The following is a 19599-nucleotide window of genomic DNA, read 5'->3' on the forward strand; positions in this document are numbered from 1 at the left end:
ACTGGCAAAGCCATTCTCCAGTTGTACTTAAGTATTTGGCCAGGTGTGGTAATGCCTCCACTGTACTAAGCAACAACCTTGAGTTAACAGTAGACTTCCATTTCTATAATGTGTGAATTCAAGTCTTCTAACCACATCACCTCTGTGACAAAAGTCAACTCTGCAAATACCTGGTCTTATCTTTTGGATGACAAGATCACACTGAGACATCTGGAACAAAGCAACTGAATATTTTCCATCGGGGGCTCCTGTCTTATACTTACTTATTAAGAGGAAAAAAGGCCCTTAGTTGTACTGCAGTCTTAGTAGCTCACACCCCAGGGATGTGATTATTTTTGATTATCACATGATAAGCACCCTTTTGTCATAATTTATAATTTATGTCACTCACCAATTAATGATGATGCCTCTTTAACATCAATTAAGATACTAAAACATTAATTTATCAAGACAGTTGCACGGTTTGGCATCTTGGTTTCAGAATCTACACTAAGGTTTTTTGGGGAAAACGAAAAGGCCTTGGGTCTATCAGCATCACGGAAATCCTATCTAGGTGCCATCCTCTCTTGGAAAATTGGAACATACAGTGACTAAAGAGAGGGATCACCTATGAAAATGGCAATTCTTCTGGTGGATAGTAAGAACTACAGTGCATACATCTCAAAGTAGTGGCTCAAACAAGATTGAGAGGCAAGTGTGAGCGCAGGGATTGAAGTATCAGATTTACATGTCCCATACAAATTGCCTGGGTTCAATTCCAAGTTTTGCATCCTCACTCCAGCTTATGGCTCACGTCTGCCCTGGGAGGCAGTAGGTGATGCCTCAAGTAGTTGGAGCCCTGAGGAGACCTGGGTTGACTTTCCAACTCCTGGCTCTTGTCCCCAGCCCTGCCTGGCCAATAAGGGCATTTAGGAGTACTCTAGCTCTGTCTAGTGTTTAAAAAGAAGTTAAAAAAAAAAAGCCAGGGCTGTTGCAGTAGCCTAATAGCTAAAGTCTTTTCCTTTCATATACTGGGATCCCATATGGGTGCTGGTTCTAATCTCAGTGGTCCTGCTTCCCATCAGGATCCCCGCTTGTGGCTGGGGAAAGCAGTCAATAACAGCCCAAAATCATGGGATCCCGCAACTGTGTGAGAGACCTGGAAGAGGTTCCTATCTCCTGGCTTCAGACTGGCTCAGCACTGGCTGTTGCACCACTTAGGGAGTGAATCTACGAAGGTAGATCTTCCTCTTTGTCTTTCCTCCTCTCTGTATATCTGAATTTCAATAAAAATAAATAAATCTTTTTTGGGGAAAGCCCAGAATTAAATATAGGAGAATCTAGAAGATTAAGAAGTATTTGAAAATGTATAGCTAGAATGTCCTATGAAAGCATAAGCTACAATAGGTAAAGTACAACTGGACAATGCATTCCTTGTCTCCCAGGAATTGTGTAGGTCCCTTCCATCCATGACTTTTACAATGTGATTCCTAATATTCATACAAAAGCAACACTACTAGGAGGCTATTACAAATCTGAAACATAAGAGACTGATGGAAGCATTTTCTTCACTGAAGGACAACCAGGACATCCCAGCTAAGGAGTTGGTACTATGACCATGCAAGGGGGACATCACCTGTAGTCTGATTTTTATTGGGGAGAATCCATCTTCAGATCACTGTTAGGGAATCACATACAAAATCACACTATATCATACTGTAATTCGTAAACTGAATTACTTGATTTTACCTTTTTCTTTTGAAGTTTACTCAAAATGGAGGAAAGACCATCTGAAAAAACTGCTTAGGTAAAAATTTTGTATACTACAGAGCAGACAAGTAAGATGGAATCATGCTATTCCAAATCACATGAAGTTACAGAAAATAAAGATAAATTAATACATCTTTGAATTTGTATGAATAATAACTGTAAATTGAGACCAAAGAAAAATTCTAAAAATGATCTACAACATTTAGGATTTATATACTTTCTAACATTGAAACTCTTGATTCTGTTAATAATACCATCACTGTAACAAGTTAAAACAGTCTACTTTTTCCAGTTACATACAAAATGTACTAAAGGATGCTATTAAAATTGCATACCATAGGTCACCCTGGAGCTTACCACATAAAATTCTGCTTTGATTGACAGCCTAAAACAATCACAGGAAGGCACTTACCTGGTGAGTAAAATGACCCACTAATAAGCTGTCAGTAACTGAAGTATTTGCATCATTTTCTAAGATGTCAATTCCAAAGTCCCTGCATGAATACACTTGGAAGCTTTTCAGATGAAGATTGCTGCTCCTAAAAATCTACCAAATAAAAGCATATATCATCTTAAGCTTGGTATTTCTTGCAGTATTCCTGGCTTCTTTAATTATTGATTAACCATAAATATATATGCAATACAATATTTAAGCAGCTTCTGTCCATCAGTATCACTACAGGAATCTGAAAGTTGCCATAAGGTCAGTACCAACCTGTGCTAACCAGAGGGATATCTAGGAACACTATCTCTGTATTTTCCCTCCTAATAACCAACACATTAAAAACACCAGTGTGAATTCTCCATCAATCTAAAATAAACTTTCAGTGACCAATCATGCGAATTTAATGGAGAAAAATACAACATCCAAGAACTCCCATACGTATTTCCCTCCATGCAATATTTACAAATTTGTATTGACAGAGATTTCCAAAGAATAAGAAATTTAGCATGACTGCAAATAATCACTGCATATGGATTCCAAATATATGGATTCTGAATATGAATTTATTTATTTATTTGCTTATTTATTTATGACAACTTGGGTCACTGTCCAAATAGGGACAAAATCAACCTGGTAATGTTGAAAATCCCACTAGTCCTAAAAGAGCTCTTGCTTTTCATCTAGCTATGGTAGTCTGAAGCAAAACACTGAATTTCTGCTAGGCTTCTCTGTTAAACTCTGTTTAAAGTTAATATGATATTCAAGGCCAGCAGATAGTAAAACATAGTTACCCTTTTATACATTTAATTGAGTCATGTTTACCATCACACCTTTAACTAGAAATTTTAAGTAAAAATAAGTATCCTCAATTTCTCATAATATCATGACTCACTATGCTATTTGGTCTTTATATTAGCTTTTGTATTTGCAATACAAATATTGAATTAGTAATAGCTTGTGAAATGATATTTCAGTAGTACTTATTTAAAAAAACTAAAGGAAAAACTTGACAACTCAGGAGTGCTACAACACATTTTTGAAATGAACCTAAAAGGGATATTAAATTTGATGCCAAATTTTGTTAAATTCATGCATTTAATCTTTGAAAAGTTCCCTACAAATGTTATGAAAAACCTATGCATGGATTTCAAAAACTGAAGGTATCAAAACAAAGCTCATTCAATTACGCTTTCATCAATTATTTGAAGCTCCATTATAATTGTTACCTAATTATAGACATTCATATATGCTCTGATTTGAAAATTCACTTATCTTGAAAGCTAATATTGGAAAGAGAACAAATTTTATTTATTTTTTATTTTTTGTGAGAAATGTCTGTTTTATTATGCACAAATTATAGCTTTTAAAGAGTAAGAAAGGGGATGCCAAGAGGGTGTTCTTCCAGCAGACCCCCCCACACACACTAAAGACACTGTAATTGACTAGATGACAGGTCTATTTCCCTTGATCTTCTGGTCATGTAAGAGGTCATGTTCCACATGTATCCCCCTTGACCTTCTAAGGAAATTAACATACAGTAGCGAAAAGCATCTAATTGTGGTACTAATACAATTGTCATAATGTGTTCCCATTCTCCTCTCACCCAGAGGAATCACACAACTTTTATTTAAATATGGACAAAAATGGATATCTTTCTCAATTCTTCCACAAACAGGAAAATGAGTTAGCCTGAATTGTAACGCAGCAATTCTCAGACCTTTGAACTTGGCAAGTAATTCAACTCCATAGTTTAATCTACAAATGGATTACACTAACTGCATAATTATTACAAAGGTTCTAATAATAGTAAGTGAGAAAATGTCTAAAAATATTAGTCACTCATCAAGTAAGTAAGGTTTAAGTGTCTCTTAGTTAACTGACAAGGACCAGAACTACTTCAGATTTGAAACTTTTATGTATTTCACAACATTCATAAATACATAGTGAAATGTTTGAGGGTAGATTTTTTTTTTCAGGTGAGAATGGCATTTGGCATTTCTTTATTCTGATGATAAACAGTGCTTTGTCTTGAAATGAACAAGAATATGGGGTATCAAATGTGTATTTGAAGTCCAGATTTGCCCCTGATTGCATTTCTCATAAACTGGGTGACCTTTGTTAAATTGCTTTACTTTAAGAGCTCTTATTTTGGACTAGTGCCATTATGCAGTTGACTAAGCTTCCATCTGAGGTGTTGGCATTCCATATGGACACTGGTTTGAGTCCTGAATACTCCATGTCCAATTCAGCTCCCTGCTTATGTAGCCTGGGAGAGCAGCGAAGAATGACCTAAGGTTCTCAGCTTCAGATTGGCTCAGCTCCAGCCATTGTGATCATTTGGGGAGTTAACCGGCAGATCAAAAAATCAACGAAACTATTTATCCCTTACTCTTGCTCACTCACTCTCTCTCTTTCTTGCTCTCGTCTCTGTAACTCTGACTTTGAAATAAAACTAAAGTCTGAAAGAAAAAATCAAAGTCCCCTTATTTCTTATCTTACAAGGTATAGCAAAGAAGGGATATTTGTACAACCCCTGTTTATTATAAATATGTATGATCCTGTTCTGCTTTTAGAGTGGCCAACACATTACCACAGAGGAAGTACTGGTTAAGTACCACCTGGAGTACTGGCTAAGGTTCTGTTCATTCACTATTCCACATATATACACTTCATATTTCACTGTCTGTATGATGATGCTATCATCTACATTGTCTCTGTTGAAATAGACATGCATAACAAATGCATAAATAAAAAAGAAAATGACAGTTCTTATTTTAAAAGAAAAGCTAAAAAACAAAACAAAACAAAAACCTCACCTGGACACCACCTACACTTTCCCAAACTGTGAAGTACTGGAGTAATGTGGGACCAGGTCCATCATTCCAAGGTGGCTGAAATTTAGGGTATACGAAGAGACCACACCTAGAAAGAGAAACAAAGAATGAAATATGCTAATTTCTGTGTTTCTAACATCTCACTTTTTCCATTAGACAATACATAATATTTTAACTGTTTTTTTTACTTTATAATTGGTACATAATAATTATATGTATTAATTTGGTACTCAGTGTTGGTTTGATATATTACATCTATTGTGAAATGTTTAAATCATGGCAAGCATATATAGTAATTTACACATTTATTTCTTTGTGGTAAGTATATTCCAAATCCTTTCTTCTGGTTTTTAAAAAATACCCAATACATCATTATCTGTACACATCCCACTCTGCAATACAACACCAGAAATTATTTTTCCTATGTCATTTTCCGTTAGTATCAACTAATCAAATTTTTCCAGTCCATTCTTTCTCCATTTCTCCCAAGCATCTGTTAACTAGTATTACTAATTTCTAAGAGATCAACAGCTTTATACTTCAACTACTAGCGAGACCATATACTATGTGTCTTTCTGTATTGGGCTTATATCACTTGACATAATGTCCTCCAGTTCCATATGGTTGTCAGAAATGACCAAAATTAATTTTTAGTTATGGAATAACATCCTATAGTATGTGTATATCTGTATGTATGTATATCTGTATGTATGTGGGGTGTGTAGGAGAGACAGGCAAAGATAAAGTGTGTGTGTGTAACTGAGAGATAATTTCTTTGTCCTCCTATCGATGAACAGACAATGTCTGCATTCCTTGGTTACCATGAATACTGGTACATTAAATATGGGAGTGATTTCATTTCCTTTGGAGACAAACCCAGCAGTGTCACTTCTAGCTTCACAGCCTTCCTAGGAGCCTGCCAACCTTTTCCTGGCCCTCCAGAATATGCCCCCTTACTATTCTATGTTCAGCCTTTCTTCGGAGAATGATACTAACATATGCTATTTCTTCAGGTTTCCTTCTTCTGCCTGAATTTTCCTCCTTTCAGTATTCTAGGTACTTTCCTTTCTTATCCAAGAGCTGCTGGATAAAACCTTCAATGTCATAACAATAGCACCTTTAAACAAGTACTAACTCAAACCTCACATGGGGAGGTCCAGCAGCCACAACTGCACTTCACCGCTGCTTAGCGATTTTTCCCAATCCTTATTTCATTCTGTGTACGATTTTCCATTATATCAGCATTACTACTACTACTATTATTATTTATAGTTGTCAACTATTGAGTACCTACTGTATTTCTGGTGCTCTTTTAGGTGATTATACATATTTGATTTTCACACCAAATTTTCAATACAAATTTATCTCCATTTTGCAAATAAGGAAATTTTGAAGCTTTAAAAAATAGGGAATTGTGAAGAATAGAATCAGGATTTGCATCAGGGCCTGAGTAAATCTGAGGCTGGCATTTTCCTCAGGCTTTTTAAATCCCCTAGCGTTTTCCTGTGAAATTGTTCCTAAAAGATGACTGTGCCCTTGACAAAGCAAAGATTTTCACGGAGTCTCTTCTTATCATATAGTAAAAGCAAGCCACAGGCAGGAAGCTTTTCTCTAAAGCCATTTCTCTACTATTAAGCCAAGCACCCCCACCTCAGAGGCTCTGCCAGCTGCTCTTGAAGTTTAACTTTCCTCCCTCTTGAGTTCTCTGGCCACAAAAGGGACACTCCATCCTGCTACTTTTTCAACTGATGCCTTTCATTACTAAGGTTTCACAATAAAAAACGCAGTAACCAAGGTCTAGAGTAACCATGGACAAATAAGTAGATGACAAAATATGGCATATATAGCCGTGTAATATATCCAGCCTTAAAGAAAAATGGAAATTCTGGTATTTCTAGTAATACGGGCAAATTTGGAGTATATTTTAATAGGTGAAGCAAGCCAAATACAAAACCAACATTACATTATGTCATTTACATGAACTCATAGAAGCAAAAATTAGAATGGGAAGGATTGGGAATGAAAAAAATATTAGTCAAAAAATACAAGTTGTAATAATGAAACATGATTACTAGAGATCTATTCTACAGCATGTTTATTCTTAATAATAGTGTACCATATACTTAAAAATACTTTGACAGATTAGAGCTCATGTCAAGAGTTATGAATATAATAAAATTAAATAGGTCTTGGGGAGAAGTTTTAGAGACAATAAATGTATTTATAGCTTGGATTTTAGTGATGGTTTTATGGGTGTGTATTTATCTCCATATTTACTAGGCTGCATTCTATATATCTTTTTGTGTATCAATCATTTTCTAGTAAAGTGATTTTTAAAAGCACACAAGAGCATCAGTGGATCTTCAGCAAATGCCCAAGCCTATACTCACCTTGTGAGTAACATATAAAACTTACATCCAGAATGAGATGTACTTCCCCTAAGTTACCTTGTACAAGAATGTGCAATGTTCTGAGAGAAGGACAGTAGTGGAGCTTGTGATGTCTGCGTGGTGACAAGGTGGAAAAAGTAGCCATAACCTGCAGAGCAAACTCTGTTTCCCTGTAGAAATTAAGGATTGTTCATAAAGAGTTAAGCCATGTATGATAAAGCTATGAAAAAGAAATGTTCTTATGATTATCCTACTCTCTATTTACTTTATGGTGAGGTAAACTGAAAATTTTTCAGACTGGTTTATTTCTTTATCCCCTCTCAGGATAAAAACTAAACCACCAACACACAACACTCCTTGTTTCTTTATTATCATTATTATTTTATGATACAGTTTCATAGGTTCTGGGATTTCCTGCCCCATCCTCACATGCCCTCCCTTCTCCACTGATTTCCCCCTCTAGTATTAAAATGGGCAGCCCTTCATGAACAGTCATAAGTCCGTTTTTCCGCTATTTGTAACCCAATATTGTTGGCATGGACAATATCAGAGAGTCAAGCATTCTACTGTCAGGCAATATTCAACAGTTTCACTGGGAGTCCATCTTTGGTCTGGGTGCAGAAAGGTATACTGCACTATTTCCCCATATCTGGATATGTCAGTCTGTTACACTTCTATTATACATCCTCTTAACACTCCCTGTTTCATGCAAGTTGGGAAACCACTGAAGACTAGGGCATTCCAATCTCAGGGGCAGCATGAGTCAGGTCAGAGTCTATGCCAAGAATTGAAGCTTGGCCAGCAGCCAGAGGCCAAGGGATACTGGTACAATTGCCTATGCTTCTTGTTTAACTTATTATTCATCACACAAATCCAAAGTTTTTCACCCTGGGTATTTCTAAATACACAGTCACTCATCATTTCATATTCAGTTACAGAATCTTTTCTTCTTCTATGGAATAATTTCCCTATTCCTTATGTCATTATTTTAAATTCTAATTCTCCAATCCTCTGAGGCCATTGAAAATTCTAATCATATAATTCACCTACCACATGGTCTCTAACAAAAGTGGCTTTTTTTGATATTATTGACTATTCAGTTGATGTACTATTCAAGTTGTTAACATGACTTCAGGGAATCAGGCCCTCTCTAGAACATCAATCATCCCGGGGAACCATGGCTTAGCGGAGCAGTTGCCAACTAAGGATGATTTTACTCCCCAGAGGATATCTGGAAATTTGGGGAAATATTTTTATTGTTACAATTCAGAAGGTGGAGGGGAGTGCTGCTGATACTCAGTAAGTGAAGACTAGGGCTACTGCTATACAGAGGACAGCCCACCAGAGCAGAGATTTTTTTTTTTTATAAAACAAAATGTCAATACTGTTACAGCTAAGAAACCCTAGTATATAGTGCACTAAAGCTACATGTTTCATCAAAATGACTATACTCATTTGCCAGCATTTCATCAACAAATTTGGTAGAATTCCATATTTCCAACCTACATACTAAAACATGATCAACTGCAGTATGAATAATTCAATGGAGTTTACCAGAAGGCTGTATAGCTATTTAAAATAATCAAACCTGATAGTAAACATCCATCAAAATATTTATTAGCATTAAATAGGTTATCCTAATTATTCCCTTTTATGGAAAAACAGGGTTTGTGCTCAGTCCTCAGCATCAAGAAGGGTCTCTGTGTCTGAATTGACAGATACATGTGTCCATTATATCTTTCCAGCCCTCACAGATAAACAAAGGAATTCAACAAATGGCTGCAGATCTAACAAATCTTTGCAAGCACAGTAAACGTGAAGTAATATCCTCCAAACAGCTCTGTGGAGTGCCTATGTTTCTACCACACGTATGGCTCACAGGAAATGTCATAGCTGTGCAAGAACTGAGAGTCAGAGATGGGAGCATCTCTTTTAAATTTTTATTTGTATGATTACAAAACCAGATCATGGAAAATAATAAAACAATAAAAATCTTTAAAAAGGAACATGAGAACATCTTAAACACCCACATTTTCTACAAGTTTAAAAACAATGAGATAAGTACACTAGAGGCTAAAAGTGATCTGTTACCTGAACAAATAAATATATTCCATTACCATTGCTTTACAAAGTGAAATGTTCCAGCATTTAAAACCATATTCCTAGCGCTGACTACATCCTTATTCATTCATTTCATCAGCACAAGTGCTTACATACAAATATTTTCATAGACTGAATGGATTTGTTGATTCATCTGCCCTAGCATTATTAGCATGTAGAGAGTATCATGGTGATCACATACAGATATAAGCACCATCCAAGTGCATTTTTTGCTGAGCAGAAGATTGCAACTTTGGTTCTCTGTTAGCCAATAAGGCTCACTTTTATTATAAAAGAAGCACTTGAGCACTTGGTTCACTTCGCTCACAGCCCTTTTCACTCTGCATCCCAATTGGGTATGCGAAAAATGGCTCATGAGGAAAAAAAAAAACCACATATTTATGCAGGCAGCCAGCGGCATGTGTGGAAGGGTTTAAGGCAAGCAGGGAATTTTGTGTGGAAATCAATTCTATGCAGAAGTCAGTGTATTATGGACATTCAAGTAAGAGAAATTCCAGAGAAAAATTAACCGCCCACGTAAGCCAGCTCCTTGAGGTGTGCATCTATAGTCGCTGGAAAAAAGTGAGTTAACCCTTCAGGCAGATCTTAAATATGCATTACCTATTGAGTGGGGAGAGCTGGAGAACTAAGGTTGGGCCCTTAAACACAGAGTTCCTTACAAAATTGATTCACAAACCAGAACAAATTCCCCTCAAATTAAATGCATGTGCCAAAGGGCTCTTCTTCAGGGTTTTTCCACTGCTTATCCTAAATGGGAGTCTGACCATAGGAAATTTCTAGCACCTACAAAAACATGGGATACTCCTAAGCTCTGGAAGTAAGTGGTCTCCAGCTGCTTGAGAGCCTATGGAAATGAGAACACGTTCACATAGGGTATGTCTTCTGGAAATACAGAGCCTCTGGGAAGAAGTTAAAGACTCAGCAGCTAGAGTTGTTAAGGAAATGTACAGAGGATGCATAGAGGAACTAGCAAAACTTCTGTTTTTGTGAAACTCGGCAGAGTTGTAAGGAGCCACTGGAGACTCCAGCAGTACAACATGCTCTACTCATCCCTGGCTAGAAGGCCCAAAGTGTAGGGTTTGTTTCTCAGAGGAAATGTCCTTAACTTAGTTCAGTAGCAATTCAGGCAGCTAGACTACCTGTGACTGAGAAAACTAAGAAGCAATACTGAATTCAAGATTCTGCTGTACTGTGCTGGGTTGCAGGTAAATGAACCACAAAGGGGACTGACAGAAAACAAAAGTGAATTTCTTACACTGTTGCTGGGAGTTGGGTCCTAAGCTCTGAGCCAGGACAATTCAGGAAAAACAAAACCACAACCCCTGCACAGGGGTTAGGTATCTCTTCCTCTGATCCCTTGAAAAGTCAGGGACCACAAGGTCAGATGCATTGGTGAGGGAAGAGAGAGTTTTTAGCCTTTAGGATTGGCTGCCCAAGCACAAGGATCAGGCTACCTTCATCTAAATGAAGATCTAAATGAAGGCTGGCTAGTCCACCAGGATCTTAATGGTGCCACTGATTAAACATCTTGCTTTTCAGTCATCAACTGATTTTGAAATCATAAAATCATATTTTTCTTTTTCTCCCTCAACTCATTCATTTTTGATTTTGTGTTTACACTGTATTCATTTATTAAGCCAGTATTTTTCTATTGAGAAACAACCATTTTAAATTTTGTTCTTTTATTCTGCACTCTAAAAGCTAATAAGCTAATGAAAACAGGAGTAGAGAACTTGAAATCCAACAAAGAAAAATAAGTTAGGAATATACTGAATATCCTCTGGATATTTCATAGTAATAAGGTTTTGCTAATTTTAAAAGTATTTTAAAAGACGATTCCTTAAGCTCCCAAGAGAGCTGGCATAGCTATGTAACATCTCTGACCAAGAAGTTAAATGAAACTCTACTTCAGTGTTCAGATTTCTATGATCCATACAGTTCTGCCTCTTTTCCTCTCTGGTATATTAGCTACCCCCATTAGGCACCTAAAATGGTGTGTAGATGCTGTGCTTGGAACAAACATAATTATGAGTCTTTAAAGGGTTGAAAGAATAACCACAACTTTTATTAGAGGTTACTCAGTTGATCGTAATTAAAACGATGATCAGTGAAAAAGAGGCTCACACTCTGAGTTCCTCAAAAGCACAGCATCATTGTCACGTTACAACAGGAGTTGCAGGCGCCAAACCTCTTTCATAGCTGATTCATGGAATAAAATAATTGGAAAAGGGGAAACTATATGCTCATTTATTATACTGGTGGCAATTCCTTATTCACAAATCTGTGGCTAACTGGACATAAAAAAAACTGACTGCTTAAGTGTTTACACGGAAATTTACCAAGATAGGGTGAAAGGTGAGGTTAAAAAAAAAAATGAAGGCCACGAAAGTCTCCTTCCTGCAATCTAGAATGATCTCATATATCCACTCCTAGTATGAGCAGCAACATGACAGCATAAACATCATGAGAAAGCACTAGATTGTTCAGCTCATGCTATCAGAATCAAAGCATACATATCAGCATTCACATGAGTAGCTCAAGAGATATTTAAATTCACATTCATGTAGATGACCAGAAATGAGCAATGGCTACTTTGTTTTCTTCTACACAGATATTTCTACAAAAAATATTTTTAAAAATCCCAAGAGAAACAATTACATTCATCCCTAACCACTTGTTTCATGCAGAATCATAAATTATTTTCTTATGGGTTCCAGTGGGTAGCAAGTAAATATTACACACCACACCCCTGAGCTTTTGGGAGTGCATGCTAAGCTCCCTTAGGTCTGATCTTTCCAGTGGAGTGCAGGTCTTACCTCTATAACATTGGTGGGATTGCGGATGTAAATGCCAGATGGTGTCAACATTTCAGAACTGGAGAGTCCCTCAGCACCAGAAACATTGATGATGACATTATTCCTGATTATATTTCCCTGTTCTGACCAGTTTGATTAAAAAGTTAGAAATTAAACCTAGAGTATTTACAAACATCACTAAAGTTTACACACTTACATTCCTGATTCTACTAATTCACATAACAGTTCATATGATACATAGATATATGTTTCATGCATGTAAAAATACATAATTAGGATGTACTTAGGAAACATTTAGTATATTAAAATGTCATGCTGATCAATATATCTAATATTTTATAATTAAGCCCTTCTATAAAATACATAACTTTAAATAGAATTTCAGATATTTAAAGTTAATTTACATACTTACCATAATTTCTTCTGGTTATCACCTCCCAAGCAATGGGTCTTGCCTCCATGTATGCTCCTGAAAACAAAAGAATATGTCATCTCATCCCACTTGAAGTTACTCAGAACACAATAGACACTAGCACACTATTTTCTTCTTTGGCAGTGGACAGTCTTCTTTTTGTTTTCTGTTTTTCTAATCTATAAACCAGGCTGTATCATAAGGATCTTGTGACATTTTAGCTCTGGAGTATCATGAATGTGAAGCTTATTTTAAACGAAAAGAGGAACAGAGAAATTTGTTTTCCAGAAGAAGCTAAGTGAATCTTTCCACAGTTAAATGTTGCATATCCAGTGTGTCCCAACCCAAGCTATCTGAATTGGTACCTAACTCCCTGGGTCCCCTGGAAACAGCCAAAATGATGAGAGGAACAGGGTGGAAAACCCAGACAAGCCATGGAGGCTGGAATAAAAGGGTAAGAATGGTCATGCTACATAGACTTGTTACTTAAGTAGTATCACCAATGATGATCTCACAAAACTCTGGGCTTCCCAAGCATTATTTCACATATCTCGGTTTGGAAATTTGTTAAATAGGAAATTGAGTGCTTTACCTATAATGTACTAACAAATATTTTAATCTTTCCACTTACACTATGTTAAATGTCATGCTGATCATTTGCAATATTCAAGAACTAATGGCTACATTTTTCCTACAGGTTTTCTTCCTTTCCTAATTAATACCAATGCTGTATAATTGTTTTGTGCTAAAATGTTAAATATTAGGATACCTTTCTGCATTTTTGATGACCATTTCATCTTTTCTTTCACAAAGGCAAAAATAACAACACAGTCAGTCCTATAACTGTTAGCTTCACTTCCCTATGGTTGTCCTTTACTAATGAAATGATTTTTCTGCATCAGATCACTTCAATTGTCCTTGGCATTTAAAAGGGGGCACTTTGCACACAACCAGGGGTATAAGATCCTTGTTTCTTCATTAAATATTTATACTCTCAGGATACTCAGTAACAAAACATATTAACTGATAGTGAGAAATGTAACATTCAATTATAAACCAAGAACTGCTGATTGGTGCTTAACAGTCTTAGAAAGAGGGACATGTGATGGGGATCTGGGAAAAAGGATCTTGTAGGAGGAAAGGGAATGACATAAACAGAGGGCAATGGACCTGTTACAAAGGCACTGGGGCACAGAGGAGTATGCACTCTAAGTTTGGTTTTCCTCAGAAAGCCAGATTTACAAAGAGAAGAACAGATAGAGAGAAAGCTCTTCCATCTGTTAGTTCCCTTCCCAGTGGCTGCAATGGCCAGAGCTGAGCTCATCTAAAGCCAGGAGCCAGGAACTTCTTCAATGTCTCCCATTGTAGATGCAGGGTCCCAAGGCTTTGGGCCATCCTCAACTGCTTTCTCAGGCCACAAGCAGGGAGCTGGATAGGAAGTAGAGCAGCTGGGACATGAACTGGTGCCCATGTGGAATCCTGGTGCATACAAGGCAAGGGTTTTAGCCACTAGGCCACCACACTGGGTCAGAGGAATGAGCACATTTAAAGCAATTACAATGAAATATTGGTCAGTGCCATCAGTGATGTGGAATTATTTGTAAGACAGGTTGATAGAAGCTAAGAGAAGCAAAATCACAGAAAGGGTCTCTTAAGCCAGGTTAAAAGATTTGCATTGTATTCTAAGCCCTAAGAAACAGTTAAACGATTGTAAGGAAAGGCATCTTATGACACAATCTGAGATTTTAGGAATAATTATGGGTTTTGCAAAGAAAGAAATTTCAGGAAACAAAAGCAGGCACAGATAACCAGTAAGATCCTGGTGAAAAAAAATGTACATTTCTAAGACCCTTGGGGGAAAATGTACTTTTCTAGTAGGACACCATAGGAGTTAAAACAAGAACTCAAGAGTTTCAAGTCCTTGGCCGGCATTCAAGTTTGACAATCTGTGGGACTGTATGAGGATATATTTCTATTTTTCACAATTATTGTGAAAATTGCTGACAGCAAATTTCAAAACTTCCCATTACACATGTATTAACCTGAGCTGAACCTTTAAAAAGTCAGTTTCCTGTGAGTAAAGGTCAGTAAGCCAGTCAGTGATAACTAAATTTAAAATTAGGACTTTTAGCTATGATTTATTTCTAATGGGCAGAAGGCCAATGTTTCTAAAAATTGGAAATCCAACATTTTTAGAGAAATCTTTATCAAACCTGTGTCTAGTGCAGAATACAGAAATCAAACAAATGCATTTCACCTACCCACCAGTAGTGTGTGGCCTACAATGTTGAAGAATACGTTACTGTCCACCTTCAGGCCCAGGACACCATCCATGCTGAGGCCTCTACTAAAGGAGTTCCACACCGTACATCCCTGTACATAGGAATCTGAGTAGGCAAGAGTAAGCTAAAGATTAGATCTCAAGGGCTCCTCGTCTCCTGTTGAACATATCTTTCTCTACCTAAAAACATCCTCCTTCATAATAATGAAATGCAAGAGAAAAGGAGTCTGAGACATAATTCAAATCAACTTTGGTGAAGAAATTGTTATTTGTTGAAATCATTACACTGGTCCCATAGGCACAGTCCATGAACCTCTAATCAGTTTATGGAGCATGCACTATTTAATGGATAACTATTTACTGAATGCCAACCACAGTTAAACATCACATAACGTTTCAGCCAACACATGTGTGACATTAGTCTAATAGGATTATAAAGACTGAAAAATCCCTATTGCTTAGTAGTGTTATAACTGTCATATGACATAGAGCAATATGTTATTTATAACATGTGCAACTGTGTACATGGGGTGGGCACTTGGCACAGCAGTTAGGCCAATGCTTGGGACATTCTCAACTAATGTCCAAGTGCATATGTTTGAATGCTAGCTCTACTCTCCATTTCAGCTTCCTGCTGAAATACATACTGGGAGATAACCAGAGATGGCAGAAGTTCTCATGTCTCTGTGTCCGTGGGGACTCAGAGTTTATGATTTTGCTTCCTCCTAATGCAATGCCAGATTTTGCTGACATCTGTAAAGTGAATTAGTGGATGTTTTACACAGCATGTAATACCTGGTAATAATAATAACTAGTTTACTGGATCACATACTTACTATGCTTCACTTTTCATCATTAATTTACAGAATGCTCCTGCTACTTATATTTTGAAACAACAGAGTTTACTGTAGGATAGTCTACTGTAATACATGGCAGCAACAGCCTTAGCCTCAGACATCTCAAGCTTTCCCAGTTTATTGATTAAATCGAGGCCATGCTGAGTGATTGGTCTTTATTTCTATGCAACTACTTCAAAAACTCCATGCAAACTGGAATTAAACGATAAGTTTATTTTGTTAGAAAATTTTTTGAAATCTATGCTTATGAGAAATCTTCAAAGAGTTCTTGAAAAATGCATACTAAAAGAAAACTACTCATGGATTAAAATAAGTTTTATATCAAAATCAATTTACCTTTTCATTCCATTTCCCCATGATTTTTGATAAACCTAACACAGTGCTTACATAAAGAAAAAATGATATACATTTCTCAGAATCCTGTCCCTTTGCTAAATAATATGATTATTTTGTAAAAATTGCACAATATACCAGAAAGATGAGCAAAAATAAGTAAATTCTCTATTTAACTTCAGTCAGTCTGACAGAAATGCTAAAATGTATAGAGGCAGTAATCAAAACTCAAGGGTGCATAATTCACCCCATATATGCTACCCAGTGATGGTTCTCAAAATGAGCTCAGTGAATTACTTGCTCTGGAATCATATGGTCTGCATGTATAAAATTCAGATTGGCGAGATCACTGGGGAATGTAGTTTGTCAGAAGAATGTCCATAACTGAACTTAAAGAAGCTCCCATGTGATTTCTTGGGCTTACTGACACTTAAGAGCTCAACATTGACCAAGAATATAAACAATTAAGTATCTCTGAATCCCACAAGTTCCAATGTTTCTTTATGCAGTAGCTTCATATGTGAGAAGAAAGAAAAAGTCACAGAGTCACAGGTCAAGATACCCTTACCTTTCATACTTCCCACCAGAGTGAGAGCGCTCAGATGCTTACGGAAACTTTGCCCCAGATCTCGAAACTGCACTCCCTTCAACTGGACCTGACTGGCTTCCTCTTGGAAGGACTGAATGATTACTTTGGCCCCCAGATCCCTAGACCCCAGTATCTTCTCACTCTTGGAATACAAACAGTTCTTCAGATTACCTGCAAGACAGAATGAAGTCTAGGAAACCTAAAGCTTGTAAAACATGGTGCTAAACAATTTTCCCATCCAAAAGGCAACATCAACACAAAGGGACAAATCATTAATAATCTTTTTTTTTTAGTTCACCTTCTGTGGGTTATCAGTTAATAGATCTAGGAAATAGCAAATGATATTGCCACTGTTCTACTATTTCCAGACATTCCAAAATCAATCACTTTATTTACTGTCACAATAAAGTAGACTAAAGTCCACAACTTCAACCAAAATTATGCTTATTTTAATTCAAGAGATTCCCTGGAGGCAATATGAACTAAAATGACCTTCTTGTGATTAATAATTGTAGAGAAAACACTGAACCACTGAATGAAATCATAGGACATTTTAGTGTTAACTTTTGTTAGTTTTTTTTTAATGGCTTGGGGACTTAACAATAATGTTGCCATATAAATGGAAAAGTGCCCCAAAGCTCCTGCACTAATACTTCCTCCCCAACCTGCAATGCTAATACCTGAACTTAAAACATACAATTACTGTTGTTACAATGGGTTGTGAACTCATGATCCAGAATGATTTCTGCTGACACAAGACATTTCCAGGAGTGAACCAAACTCTTAAAATCATACACTGAATTGAGTCCATATTGTCCATGTTAATGAATCAAACAAGGACCAGTAATACTAAATAATATACTATTCTCCAATAAATCTCAGAGTCCAGTCATTTGCTAATACCAAGAAAATAAATACCTTATGTAAAAAATATCCTATGTAAAAAAATAGATAAGTTTTATATTTAGAATATTTAGTCTGAATATTTGTGCCAATGAGCCATTCTGTTTTCAAATTGCAAGGTCTTATCCACTGGATTTAGCCATTTTGTCCCCATGATTGTACCTACCACAAAACAATGACTTATTTTGAAATTATTATAATTTTGCTTAAGGTTTATGATATTAAAATCAGACATGATTTCAGTAGGAGCTAAAAATGTTAGAAGAACTCAAATCTAGAAGCATGGCTTCACTGGCAGCAGGGTTAAATGCAATGTTCCCAAAATGTGATATGAAAACAATAGAATTGAAAATTACCAAGAGAGTTAAATAGAAAACAAATTTCAATTTGACAGAATCGTTCAAGTTGGGAGTCGGTGGATTCTAACTCACTATTATCTTTTTATTTTTTTTCAGAAGGATACATTTGTGAATTGATAGTGTGGGAGGAGGGGCATGAGGCCAAGGCTCCTCCCTACTCCTAATAACTCCCCTACTGCCGTATCAAACCTTTATACTTATAATGTAAACATGACTCAACTCTTTACTTGAGCCTTGCTATTTTCGCTATTACTACTCCACTGCTACTCTGGCTTCCAAATTTCCACTTATACAAAATTAAACCCATGATTGCTACTCTCCCACCCTATAACCTGCTCCTCTCCCCATCTCAGTGAATAGTGTTATCATCCATCCACAGCTCATGCCTGGAAGTCATCCTTGACATCCACACCATCCTGGACCAAAGTTGACAAATGATGTCTTCACCACATATGAAAGCCTCATAACCTACAGTCTGGGAAACCAAAACATAACCTACTAAACTAACCATCCCTGAAATAGATGTTTAATAGGCACATCAGTGTGATTCAATGCCTGCTATTCTACTAGAAGATAAATTGACTTTTTCTGTCACCTAAAATATGTGGTAGTTTCCTTGGAAGACAAACCCAAAGGTATATGGGAGTATGGAGTGGGGGTGGAGGCTTTAGATCTAGTTAATAAGAATATGCTGCCTGAGCCCATGATTCTAGAATTAAGGTTTTCATGAGAATCTTATAAAGGGCCTGGAATTAAATAAATAAAATATAGATTATATAAATACAATTCAACTCTCCTAACTTATTTTTTTGCAACAATTTTCCCAGGGAAATAATCAATTTATTTGTTTTGCTTTTCTCTGTCTCTTTCACAAGGTTGTCAGACTGCATGGGGAGAAGGGTAAGAAAGTGTTAGATGACAAGTTGTTGAGGAGATTCTGAAAACAATACAGAGATTCAAAGATTAAGGACTTGCTATATTTCAAAAGAGGTCAACCAAAGTAATGCCACATGTCACCTGACAATAAGAATATGCTCTTATGTTTATTGGATTTTCGAAGATAATACTTTTGTACCTTCTGAGGCATTGGCCTCCTGGCATGAGGCAAGGAGCTGCTTCCTCTCCAGAGTTAGATTTCCTTGTATGGTAATCCTCCTGCTGAGCAGAGCCACAGTAGCCTTTAGAACAGAGTATTCTCTGGCTGCCCAATTCTCAGTGAAGCTGTAAGAATATCTGGAGAAAAAGGGAAAAGGATAAGAGGAAGGTACAAACAAGGACATCACTGCAAATATTTGGAAGAGTAGGACTCTCAATTGTGCTAATAATCTCCCTCTAGGGTTCAATTTCTTCAGAAACTCTTACACAGAAGAGTGGGTGATGGACACAAGCAAAAGGAAAATTAGAAGCTATGTTGTGTTGCACTGAACACTGGCTTTAAAATACAAATTCTAGAGTCCACAAGAAAATCTATGTAAGATGTTTAATTCATGGGCCCACTGCAATGGCTCAA

At 36.7% G+C, this 19599-nt stretch overlaps 1 protein-coding gene across 1 annotated transcript in view; it reads right to left on the bottom strand.

The window, feature by feature from the left end:
* The window catches only part of PKHD1 (PKHD1 ciliary IPT domain containing fibrocystin/polyductin), a 405478-nt gene that overhangs the window by 212062 nt on the left and 173817 nt on the right, over positions 1 to 19599 (bottom strand). The window contains exons 38-45 of the mRNA XM_040983008.1: positions 19165 to 19322; positions 16807 to 16998; positions 15029 to 15154; positions 12774 to 12824; positions 12356 to 12492; positions 7476 to 7588; positions 5011 to 5116; positions 2162 to 2296 (exon numbers count right to left, since the gene is read on the bottom strand). Coding sequence (XP_040838942.1) covers positions 2162 to 2296; positions 5011 to 5116; positions 7476 to 7588; positions 12356 to 12492; positions 12774 to 12824; positions 15029 to 15154; positions 16807 to 16998; positions 19165 to 19322 — 1018 coding nt within the window. The remainder of the gene's footprint in view (positions 1 to 2161; positions 2297 to 5010; positions 5117 to 7475; positions 7589 to 12355; positions 12493 to 12773; positions 12825 to 15028; positions 15155 to 16806; positions 16999 to 19164; positions 19323 to 19599) is intronic.

The sequence above is a fragment of the Ochotona curzoniae genome, unplaced genomic scaffold (assembly GCF_017591425.1).
Source record: "Ochotona curzoniae isolate NIBS_2020 unplaced genomic scaffold, NIBS_Ocur_1.0 contig_3819, whole genome shotgun sequence".
Classification (NCBI taxonomy): Eukaryota; Metazoa; Chordata; class Mammalia; order Lagomorpha; family Ochotonidae; genus Ochotona; species Ochotona curzoniae.